Here is a 12,467-nt window from a genome sequence, read left to right as displayed (position 1 = left end):
TATAAAGCGTCCTGCACCAAACCAAATCCAGTTACCATGGGGTCGCTTCGGACTCATGGTGAGGCCATGTGTTCCATGCAGTTTTCAAGGCTGTGAACTTTTGGAAAGAGATCACCAGGCCTAGCATCTAAGCTGCTTTAAACCAGTGGCCTTCTGGTTAGTAGTTAGTTGTACAGAACCAGGCACTTGATAACTGTTCATAATTAAGGACTCATGATCTCCTGATAGACCTCCAATGCCAGCCAAGATTTTAATTCACTCAGTTAACAACACCAAGAAGAGAAGAAACAGTAGAGGAAACCAACTTCTATGGTATTTATTATAGATTTGGCACCTGCACCTGTGAGGAGTCCCGTGAGATTAAGAAAGCAGTGCAAAACACTATCCCTGCCTTAGACAATCCTACAGCTTTTCTTGGAAGACAAGATCTATACAAGGATGGGCCAAAATGTACTGCTACTAGGATTCAACTTCATCCATGCACAGGTTTATTCCAAACAAAATGAACGTAAACATGCCTTTATGATCAGCTTCTGGCAAGTTCTTTCAGCAATACATTTATCATGGCCTTGTTAGGGTGTCTTCAAAAACAGACTATTAAAAACAACAACACCTCATGCACAAAGATCAGCTAACTCAAAGAGTTTATATTTCTATCAGTCTTTTAAGCAAGACAGAAGCTTAGGAAGATGGTTTTAGAGGGGGGATTATACCCAGAGGTGGGGCTGGGGCTTATCAATACAATCCAGAGAGCAAGATTCAAAACCATGGTTTCCGAGGGCATCTGCCGAGCCAGTTAAATTCAAGGCAGAGAGGTCAGCTCTGAAGACAATGATGTCTAGTTTTGGGACTCCAAAGGGGTAGTCTTGATAGATTTTCTCTAAGAGTACAAAATAGACACAGGTGCTTACTCTGAAGAGATTTTAAGAAAATTAAAAATTGAATTAGTGAGAAACAAAAACCAGAAAAACTGTGCAAAGGAATTTCCTTTCACCGTGACAATGAACCTGCTCATGCTTCAAGGCTAGCACAGGCTGTCCCATGAGAACGTCATCGGAAAACCCTACCCCGTTACCCTACAGACGTCTTTTTTAATTGCCCAAACTCAAAGGAATGAAGTTTGAGTCCCCGTGGATACCAAAATTGCTGTTTTGATGTGGTTTAAATCAAAGAGGGCAGAAATCTTTGGGGAAAGATTAGATAGATAGAAACAACACTTTCATAAGTGTATAACTTAGATGGAGGTTATATTGAGATGCAATAATTCACATAATTTTTATATTTTTGCTTAATGAAGATTTCTATGATTTTTAAACTTAACTCTGTATAATGAACACATAGGACAACAAGAGGAAAAAACCACTGGGTGTGCGGAGTGTGATTTTTGGTCCCCAAATATGAGATGCCCCAGAGGAGAACCATAGCCTAAGACAGAGAGGTTAGGATGTGGGGACAAATAGGAAGAATAACTTCCTTTCCCTCTGCTTCATAAAACACGATGCTCAATTTTCTCAATTGAGAAAAGCCTACTGTTGAAAATAGTTTGAAAACCAAGAGACTAATCTGTGAAAATTAAATTATCCAAAACTTCACGATGGAGTTGAGATCTGAAAGACGTTGACGATGTTAGGTACCATGGCGTGCATTCTGGCTCACAGAGGCCCCATGCACAGTAGAGTGAAACATTGCCCCATCTTTCACCCTCTTCACCCTGATTTAGTTGGAGCCCGTTGTCACAGCCACGGTGTCAATCCATCTCCTGGAGGGTCTTCCTCTTCTTCACTGGCCTGCTCCGTTAGCAAGCAGGAGGTCCCTTTCTAGAGACGTGCCTTTCCTGGTAGCAGGTCCAAAGTGTGTGAGATGAAGTTTCACCATCCTCACTTCCAACCAGCATCCGGGTTGCGCTTCTTTCCACACAGATGTGTGTGTTCTTCTGGCAGTCAACAAGACTTTCAGGGGTCATTGCCAACACAGTCATTGAAATGCAGTAATTCTTCGGTGGCATTCCTTACTCATCGTCCAACTTTCACATGAGGCGATTGCTAATACCGTGGCTTGGATAAAATGAAACCTTAGTCCTCAAGGTGACATCTTTGCGCTTTCATACTTTAAATAGGTCCTGTACAACAGATTTGCCCAGCCCAATACACCGTTTGATCTTTTGACTGCTGCTTCCATGAGCATGGATTGTGAACCCAAGCAAAATGAACAGCTTGACAACTTGAATCTTGACTTTATTATGATGTTGCCTATTGGTCTAGTTGTGAGGATTTTGGTTTTCTTTGTCTTAAGTTGCAATCTATACTGAAGGCTGCTGTTCTTAATCTTCATCAAGGGCTTCAAGCATACAGATGGAAAAAGTCTAGTCTAAGGATTCAACCCTGATGCACACCTTCCCTGAGTTTAAACCACAAAAAGATCGCCTTGCACTGTTCAAATAACTATTTGTCCGACTTCCACAGGCGTATGAAGCAATTGAAAATACTATGGTTTGGGTCAAAGTGACATCTTTGCTTTCCAACACTTTAAAAAGGTCTTGAACTGCAGATTTGCTCAGCGAAAATGTACTGGTTCTTCATGAGCAACAATGCCGTTTTCTGGAAACTCATTCTTCTCAAGGTTACCCACAGCTTATTATGGTAAGAAAAGTGAATGCCTTTGAAGAGAGGCAGGAAGAAAAATATTGGAGACTGAGGCGAGGAGAGATGGCCACATTCCAAGTTCATTCATTCATTGAGCAAGCAGGCAAAGAAATGTGTGTTAAGAAGGCAACTCAAGCAAGGCAATGTAGGCAAAGCAAGTCCAAGAAAAGGCATAACTCAAGGACTCGAGTAGAAAGAAAACATTTTTTAAATGATGGCAACATATGTACAAATGTGCTTGATATAATGGATGTACAGATTGTTATAAGAGGTGTAAGAGCCCCCAATAAAACGATTTACAAAAAAGAAAAGAAAAGGTATAACTAACAACAACAAAAGTTATCATGTTAACTAACAAATTCTACCCTGAAAACATAATTTGACTTTTGAACAGGGATATGAGAATAAAACCCCACCACCCAAGCCCCTGCAAAGTGTCCACACAGTATGTATTACCTCCTTTACTCTTCAAAGGGTCTCTTGACAAGTATAATAGTACCTTCACTGGTTATATGGGACATGGTCTGATTGTGTCTGACCTCTTACTCACTATGGTATCTACCCCAAAGTTATTAGGAAAACAGTGTTTGAACTATTTTCATGTATTTATTTATTAGCTTAAGTTTCCTATTTGTAATTATTTCCAAAAGTTAAATGAATCACTTAAAAATTAAGATCATATGCCACATAATACTCCAAAGGTAAAGCGAGAGAACAAGATAAATATTGGAAGCAGTAGATGAATCTAATAAGATAACTATATCCATTTAGTTTGAAGAATTTCCTAGATGCCAAAGGAAATATATATATGACTATATGATTTCTTTGTCCTATAAAAGGAAACTTACTAGTTCTTTAAAGAGAGATGAAGTTTTATTTTGGTACTAAATTCTGAGAGTATTTTCTAGACCATCATTATATATAAATTATTGAGTAATGACTTTGTCTCTGATGGACCAGAGAAACAAAATTTATAAACACTCATATTTTATAAGAGAGAGTTTTATATAAAGGGTAATTGTACATTAATCATCCCAACCCAGTCCAGTCCAAGGCCAACATTAGCCCATATGTCCAACACTTACCTACGAAGTCCTCCTCAATCTCACAAAACACACACAATGACACCGACCTGGGGGGGGCGGCGGGTAAATGGAATCAGTGAAAGTGTAAGCATCTCAGCGCTGGCAGGGGTCTCCATGTGGCTGCTCTAGCACCCAGGGCTGTATTGGGTAGGTCCATGCCGCTTCTCCTCAAGGATGTCTTGCCGGAAGTGAGCCTTGCCAGCTGAAGCAGGGAACTGGCTAAGGCAGTCATAACTGATCCGACCATCAGAGAACAAGACACCAGAAAGGCGAGGGCCACCGAGCCATTTATCTCTCTGCCCTTCAATTAATCCCACATGTGTTCATTGGCCAGGTTGGCACAATAAACCTTAACAATCACAAGAAACACAATGAATTCTGTCTTTAATACTTCCAAAAATGGTCCTTAATGGATGTAAACGTTCCCAATTTTATAATTTCTTTGTGTCGCAATGAAGAGCATACCTATTCATCTTTTAATTGAAGTTAAATTAGTTTCGTTTATGGCTAAGGTGATATATTACTCTAATTAGAAAGAGGACTTGTTTTAGATGCTGAGTCGATTCTGACTCATTGTGACCCAAGCTGAATGAGTGGAAGGAAGTGCCTCACAGGGTTTTCTTGCCTGGAATCTTCACTGGCTGCCAGGTGTTTCTTCCATGGAGTGGTTGGGTAGGATTGAACCTCTAAGTTGTGTTTTATCCCCCTGAGGACTTAGCCAATGTGCCAACCAGGGTCCCTTTATCGAGGATGAAAAAATGCAAAGTGGATACAAAAATACAAATAGACAAAACACAAAATGCTAACTTCCATCCCTGGGCTTCCATGTCTTGCACTACCCTGGTCCCTAGGAGCATCGAACACAGTCAGCACCTTCCTTCTTCCTTAAATTGTCTCCACCCTGTGACATCACACTGTCCTCTTTGGTCACTCTTTTTAATCCCTTTGTCAGTCCATTCTCCCTTACCTTCCATTCAATGTCAGAATCCCTCAGGGCACCAGGCTGGCTCCCTTCCTTCTGTGCCCAGTGCTCCCTCCCTGTGTGATAACACTGATTCCCATAATGTCACTGAGCATCCCAAACCAGTGACTGCCCATTTAATCTCCATCCTGGACCTTACTGTGGTAGTTACATAACCTGTTGTCAATTTGAGACTTAAAAAATGAAGGTGTGGAGTTTAGCCTGTCAATCGGGTTGCAGCTTGATGACTGAGGTAGTTAGTTTATTGTGCCAACCTGGCTGATAAACACATTTGGGATTAATTGAAGGGCGGAGAGATAAATGGCTCAGTGAGCTTAGCCTTTTTGGGCTCTTGCTCTTTGATCATCGGACCAGTGTACGGCTGCTTTGCTTGTTCTGTGCCTCAATTTGCAAGTTACACTACCTGTGGGACACCTAACCTGTGGACTGTGTCACTGTAATTTGAGGTTCCTTCAAGATTTGCTTTGCCACACCATTGGAATTTACATCTCTTGAGCTGGGGATTGTTGGACCCTGCATCTGGCTCACTATTGGTGACCTGCCTTGCTGTTTGCTGCCTGAGCCCGGATAGCCTGAATTGCTCTACAGAGGACTACCTGGCAGCCCTCAAGACTTGAAGGGCTGCCAGTATCTCACAACTGTCTTAAGGGAGTGAGTTGCACTGAGCCATTTGTATTGCTTTATAATTTAGTTAACTGTTTATTTCTTATGTTATATATCTATCTATCTGTATAAGTAGATATAAAATTATTAGCATTCTGGTTTTGTTTCTCTAGAGAACCCTGTCTAACACAATGACTTCATTTGGAGGTGCTAAGGAGATAAGTACCTCACTGGAGGAGGGACACATGCTCACTCCCTTTGAGACATTACTGATGATGAACCTAAAGGAGCTACACTGATACAGCCAGAGCCCTGGGAGATGGATGAGCCATGTTGAGATCCCTACCAGCGCTGAGATGCTTACTCTGCCACTGGACCCACAAGACTTTTCACCCACTGGCCTGTGATCTTGCATTCAGCATTATTGCATGTGTTTTGTGAGTCTGAAGAGGACTTTATAGATTGGTATCTGACATATGGGCTAATATCGGACTTATAGACTTGATCTCAACTGGGCTGAGATGTTTTCTCAATATTCAATTGCTCTTGTATATAAAGCTCTCTCTTATACACATATGAGTGTCTATGAATTTGTTTCTCTAGTCAACCCTGACTAATACACTCACCTTTGAACTTTACAGTGACACCCAACTGTTCCTTGGTATCGCCACATGAATATCTATCTCAAAGAGATCTCAAATACAACATCTCCCAATGAGTGCTCACTCTCCTCTCCTAAACCTGGTCCTCAGCTACTGCCCCCTCTCTGTGAAAGGCACCACTAGTATTTAACGACATAAACCAGAGACAAAGGGAGCATTCTATCACCTTCCTCTTCCTCACCCACTCCCCCTTTCCAAAATACCGTAAGAGCCTATCTTTGCTTCTTCTCAAATTCACCCATTTATATCCACCTTCACCATTTTCAAAGGGGCCTTGTTGGTATAGTGGGCTATCCAGTGGGCTGCTAACCACAAGGTCGGCAGTTCAAACCCACCAGTCTCTTAGTAGGAGAAAAACAAAGCTCTCTGCTCCATAAAGATGTACAGACTCTGAAAGCCTAGGGAGCAGTTCTACTCAATCCTATTGAGTCACCATGAGTGGACTCAGGGGCAGTTGGTTTGGATTTGGTTTTGGCCATCAATTACAAGCCTCATCCATGCTGCCAACCTCTCTCAGCTACACCTTCTGCAGGGACTTTTAACTGGCTTGACCCACATTTCTTATCTTTGTAATCCATTCTGCTAAGCCATACCAATTGTGACCTTTCAAATATCAAGTCCGATTCCTTCTATGGCTTCTCATACCTCTTAGGATAAAAGGTTAGATGTAGATTGCAAAGCCCAGCATATCTGGCTCAAGCAACCCTATATGCATCAGTTTTCTACTGTGTATTCACACAGTGAGGAGGGGAGTAGAGCCAGTGGTAGGCTCATAGGCACTAGAATTACACTGCTTAGAATTAAGTATTATCTCCATCACTTATTAGTTATGTGGTGTGTTAGAAAGAATTTTATATACAAGAGGAATTGAACATCGAGAAAGCATCCCAACCCAGTACAGTACAAGTCCATAAGTCTGATACTAGCCCATATGTCCGATACCAATCCATAAAATCCTCTTCAGAATCATGAAACACATGCAATGGTGTGGAATGAAGGATGATCACAGGCCAGTGGGTAGAAAGTCTTTGGGCCCAGTGGTGTTGTAAGCATCTCAGTGCTGGCAGGTCTCCACATGGCTCATCCAGCTCCCAGGGCTCTGGCTGTATCAGTGTAGCTCAGTGTGGCTGCATCCATGTGGCTTGTTAGATGCTACGTGTCCCAGAGTGTGGCATTGTCAGTAGAGAGTCTCCAAGGGAGGGAACTGAGAGAGATAGTGTCTCCTGCCTCTTAAAAGAATACCGGATTTCCTAGAATTCTCAGAAGAAGGCCATGCCCACACAGAAGCCTCATTGGCTATGATCCGATTGACAGACTAGACTCCACCCCTTCACTCTTAATCCTTAAATTGACACCAGATTAGGTGACTACCACATGTGGGTTAGGCAATTTCCTTCTCTTCTGTCAATCATATATAAGGTGATGATAAATATAATACCTACCTAGCATACAGTAAACATCCAATGAAAACTGGTCATTATTTATTTATTTATAGTACTTGCTTAAGTCTTTAATCATCTCTCTGTGTGTTTATGATTAGAAGAAGGAGTTTTAAAAAGATTTTGAGTACTGGTAGTATTAACAATACCAGACTATAAAAAAACATTCATTTGCTTGTATGTGTGCTAGCATGTGGGGCTTTAAAAAAGTATTACAACCTTGTCACCTATCAAAATAAGGAAATTGTAAAGTTTGAGAATCCTGAAGGTTGGTGGGGTTATGGGAGAAATAGGCTGTCGACTATAGGCTGTTGTAAATAAATAATAGAAGAGTACAAAGGTGCTGTTCCAAAACTTGTTCTTGTGCTGGCTGAAACATTACAGAGTACAGGAGTTTTCCATTCAAGAAGTCATACACATTTGTCTCATGCCATTAATTGCAATCCCCACAAGGGAACATCACACACCCACTCCTCCCTGTGGTTCTTGTTTCCATTTCTCCTCCCCCCCACCCCTTGCTGGACTTGGTCATTGGGTAAGTACTGCCCTTTTGGTCTCAAATGGTTATTATTCTAAAATGTGCATACCTTACAATGTGCAATTTTTTAGAGACCAACTTGGCAATTCTTATCCAAAACACTTTATTTGAATATAACCAGCCATTTCATTTTTAAAAATTTACTCTAGGGATATACTTTAAATCACTTGTTGGCATTCAGGGACTGAAATGCCCATTGTACAATTGCTAGTAACTACCCAACCTAAGTAGCTACCAATACTGAACTGATACATTCTGCACAACTATTTAAAGGAAGGTCTACATATGTTAATATTTAAAAATCCAAAATAGATAAAAGAACATACATCACTGGGGGTGTTGGGGAGGATCAGTTGACATTCCAAGTGCCCACAGATGTTGGATCTATCAAACAAAGACTTCAAAGCAACTATTAAAAATATATTCAAGCAGCTGATATGCCTGTGTTGAAAGAAATAAAGGTACATAGGACAAAACAACTCAACCAATCTAGAATCTCAAGAAAGAAATAGAAATTATTTTTTTAATGGAAAGTTTTTGCATTGAAAAGTATAATAAATGAAATAAAACATTCACTGGAGGAATTCAACTGGAACTTCAAGATCAGAAGAATCACTAACTTTGAAAGTAGATTAATAGAAACGATCTTATCTGAAGGAAAAAGAGTTGGAGGAAATGATTGAAGAACAGTGAACCAGGTCTCAAAGACCTACGAGACAATATCAAGTGTGCTAAATATGCAATAATGGTCTACCAAAGGAGAAGAGACAAAATTGTTTGAAGAAAGAATGGCCAACAACTTTCCAATTTTTGTACAAGATTCTATCAATACATTAGAGAAAACTTAATGAACCATAGTAAGACAATTACAAATACAAAGAGACACAAAGAGTGCCCCGCCACAACGATTGAAAGAGTAACTATTGAAGGCAGAAAGAGAAGACAAGAGTGAATCAACAGGATAAACAGTGGACTTTTCATTTTAAACATGGGAAACCGGGGCACAATGAGATGACATACTCAAGGTGCTGCGAAGAAAACGAAAGTCAACCAACAATGCTACACAAAAGTCACCCTTCAAAAATGAAGGCAACATAGAAAATAATAAAGGTTCCTGGACCAACAATGAGAGTAGAGATACCAGAAAGGTAAGGGAAAGGTGGGGGCAGAAAGGGAGAACTGATCACAATGATCGACATATAACCCCCTCCCAGGGAGATGGACAACAGAAAAGTAGATGGAGACATCGACCAGTGGAAGACATAAAAAAAAAAATAAATAAATTATCAATGGTTCAGGAAGGAGGGAGGGTAGAGGAAGAAAGGGAAAAAATGAGGAGCTGATACCAAGCGCTCAAGTAGAAAGAAAATGTTTTGAAAATGATGATGGCAACATATGTACAAATGTGCTTGACACAATGGAGGATGGATGGATTGTAATAAGAGCTGTATGAGCCCCCAATAAAATGATTTTTTAAAGGGGGCTCCTGGGGGAGAGGGTAGGGGAGGGAGTGGATAAAGGGGAGCTGATATCAAAGAGTTCAAAAAGAACATGTCTTGAAACGGATTGTGGTAACAATTGTACAATACTGATGGATGTGATTGAACTATAGAATGTTATGATATCCATAAGAGCTCCCAATAAAATGATAAAAATGATAAAAAATGAAGGCAAAATAACAAACATTCCAAATAGACAAATATTGAAAGAACTTTTGTTAGCAGACCTCTTAGGAAAAAAACCCTAGTTACTATTGCTGAACATTTTGATCAAAAATTTCATGGAAGAATCCTGATCAAAAGTGGGGCAATGTAGAACAGAACTTTGAATGCTTGGGAACTCCACGGAGCCATGGCGGTAGGACCTATCCTGATACCATTGCCCTGAGATAATATTTGTCTTCAAACAAAAACGTCCCCTGAAGTCCCCTCAAAACCAAAGAGCAATCATCCTCATGGGTGTGCTGTGACAGCTTGTGTGATTTGAGTTTGCATTGCTCCGATGACGACTGGTGTTGAGCATCTTTTAATAACCTTATTAAAATATTCATGTATTTTCTTTGTTGAAATACCGACTCACATATTTTTGTCCATTTAAAAATTGGATTGTCTTTTTATTTTGCATAATAGATAACTATCCTTTATCAGAAATATGATATATAAATATGTTCTTCCAGTCAGTGGTTTGTCTTTTTTTTAACAATACTTCTGAAGTGAAACAGTGTTTAATTTTGATGTAGTCCAATTTATTAAATTTTTCTTTTCTCTGCTTTTGATATTATATACCCAAACTTCTTTCCTAACCCAAGATAATTTTGATTTTTCCTATTTTTTCCCAGAAGGCTTATATAGTTTTAATAGGTTAATATCTGTGATCTTTCTGAATGAATTTTTATACATAATGTGAGGTAAGGCTCTAAATTAATTTCTTCTTCAGGTAGATATAAAGTTGCTGAAAAATTATCCTTTCCCCATTGTATTGATGTGGCAATATTATTTTAAAAAATCAGTGATCATAAATATAAGGGCTACCTTTTTTTTGTTTTGTTTTTGTTTTTTAATCCTTTTATTAGGGGCTCATATGACTCTTATCACAATCCATACATACATCAATTGTGTAAAGCACATTTGTACATTCATTGCCCTCATCATTCTCAAAACATTTGCTCTCCACTTAAGCCCCCAGCATCAGGTCCTCATTTTTCCCCTCCCTCCCCACTCCCCCCTCCCTCATGAACCCTTGATAATTTATAAATTATTATTTTGTCATATCTTGAAGGGCTACCTACTTGGCTATATTGTATCTTTCAATCCATGAACATGGAATTGTAATCTCTTTAAATTCTTCCAACAATGATTAATAATTTTAGGTGTATATATTTTGCTTTTCGTTGTTGTTTAATTTGAATCTCTCACAGCTGGGATTGCTAGGAGTCAGCATCAAGTCTGCAGTAACGGGCTGCTTACTTATTTCTGTTATAAAGATTTTACTGTGGCTTTGGTGAAAGCTTACAGAAAGAAGTAAGTTTTCCATCCAACAGTTTTCACAAATGTGTTTTGTGACCTTAGTTGTAATCCCTCAATGAAACAGCCTTCTTCCCACTCCTTCCCTGTGCCCTCTGTTTTCCCCTCTCTTTCTGCCCCCTCTGCCTCTGGGCTCCGTTTGGGGGAAATGCTGCCCTGTGGGTCTTGTATAGTTAATTTTTCTGGGAAAAACATTCTTCACTGATGTTATTGTTCAGTTAAAGGAATCACTTTTACTGTCACTAACATTCCGCTACTTAGGAAACAGAGACAAGACTGTCACGATGCGATGCGGGTCTCATAGTTACCTTCTGAATCCTTGTTGTAGAAAACACCATGAGGATGCAAGGAGTAGGGCCGGGAAGCGAAGTTCTTCAAGTGAATGACAATCACATCATCCACTTCAGCCCTCAATATTGGGCCCAGGAACCCAAGCCAGGAGGGTTTGGGGATCTCCGTGGAATAGGTCCCATCTGTGTAATGTCTGTAAATGGCCTTTTTGTAAATACTGCCTATCCTGTTGGGCCCTCTTTCGAGATATAAGGTCGCAAGTCTAAAAACAAGAAGGAAAATATTTTATGGTCAGCATTCAAAGGGAAATTTGAATAATCTAGGGTCATAGTCCATGAAGTACATTGATGGACCTCAGCAGCTCTTCACTCTTACACTTAAGTCCTACAGGGTTCATAGGATAACCTTCAATTCACCAGGCTTTGAACTGGTCCATGCTCCTTCCAACCCCTGCTGAGAATGTGCCATTCCACCAGAGACACTGAGTCAGAATCTACATTTTAACAAGATCCAGGGTGACTCTGAAATAGTAATCAGCAAATTACTAGTTTGGAAACAGCCTCACAGAGTTAGATGATGAGCCTAAAGGCATAAATAATAATCATAATAAAATTTTTAAAAAGAAAAAGAAGTTTAAGTCACACTCCCCAGTTGTCCCTTTGCATTCAATATACCTTGCATTTCACTTTTTTACTTAATGAACATTTATTATGGATTGACTTCATTACCAGCACTTTACTAGGTAGAAGAGAAATATAAGCTAGCTTGGGATCTAAAAATGCAAAAAGTAACTATACAAATTAATATGCAATTATGTGTCAACTCAGTAATATAGTCCAAAGAAGGGAGATAGTGCTATTGAAGAGTTTTTAAAAAATACTCATGGTAGCAATTAGGATCGCACAAGCTCATGAGCAACCATCTACGGGGCTGTCCTCTCCCCATCTAGAGGAAAGAAGAGTGATGGAAATCTAAAGACACGTGGAAACAATTAGTCTGGTGGACTAATGAGCTGCACAAGCATCAGGCTCTACAACCCTGAGAAGAGAAGAACTAGGTGGTGCCCGGCGACCACTACCAACCACTCTGAAAAGTATCACATTGGGAGGTCCTGGTAGAGTTGGAGGAACATGTGGAACAGAACTCAAATATCAGAAGCGATATTAAGCTTACTGGCTGGATAGAGATGGGTAGAACCCCAG

At 40.0% G+C, this 12,467-nt stretch overlaps 1 protein-coding gene across 1 annotated transcript in view; it reads right to left on the bottom strand.

Annotated features, from left to right (window-relative positions):
* The window catches only part of LOC101638486 (ferroxidase HEPHL1), an 88,560-nt gene that overhangs the window by 51,871 nt on the left and 24,222 nt on the right, over positions 1-12,467 (bottom strand). The window contains exon 2 of the mRNA XM_013006243.1: positions 11,263-11,527. Within this exon, the coding sequence (XP_012861697.1) occupies positions 11,263-11,527 (265 nt within the window). The remainder of the gene's footprint in view (positions 1-11,262; positions 11,528-12,467) is intronic.

The sequence above is a fragment of the Echinops telfairi genome, unplaced genomic scaffold (genome assembly GCF_000313985.2).
Source record: "Echinops telfairi isolate 266 unplaced genomic scaffold, ASM31398v2 ScPeMD7_7421;HRSCAF=8459, whole genome shotgun sequence".
NCBI classification, from domain to species: Eukaryota; Metazoa; Chordata; class Mammalia; order Afrosoricida; family Tenrecidae; genus Echinops; species Echinops telfairi.
This window is presented reverse-complemented; position numbering and strand designations above follow the sequence as displayed.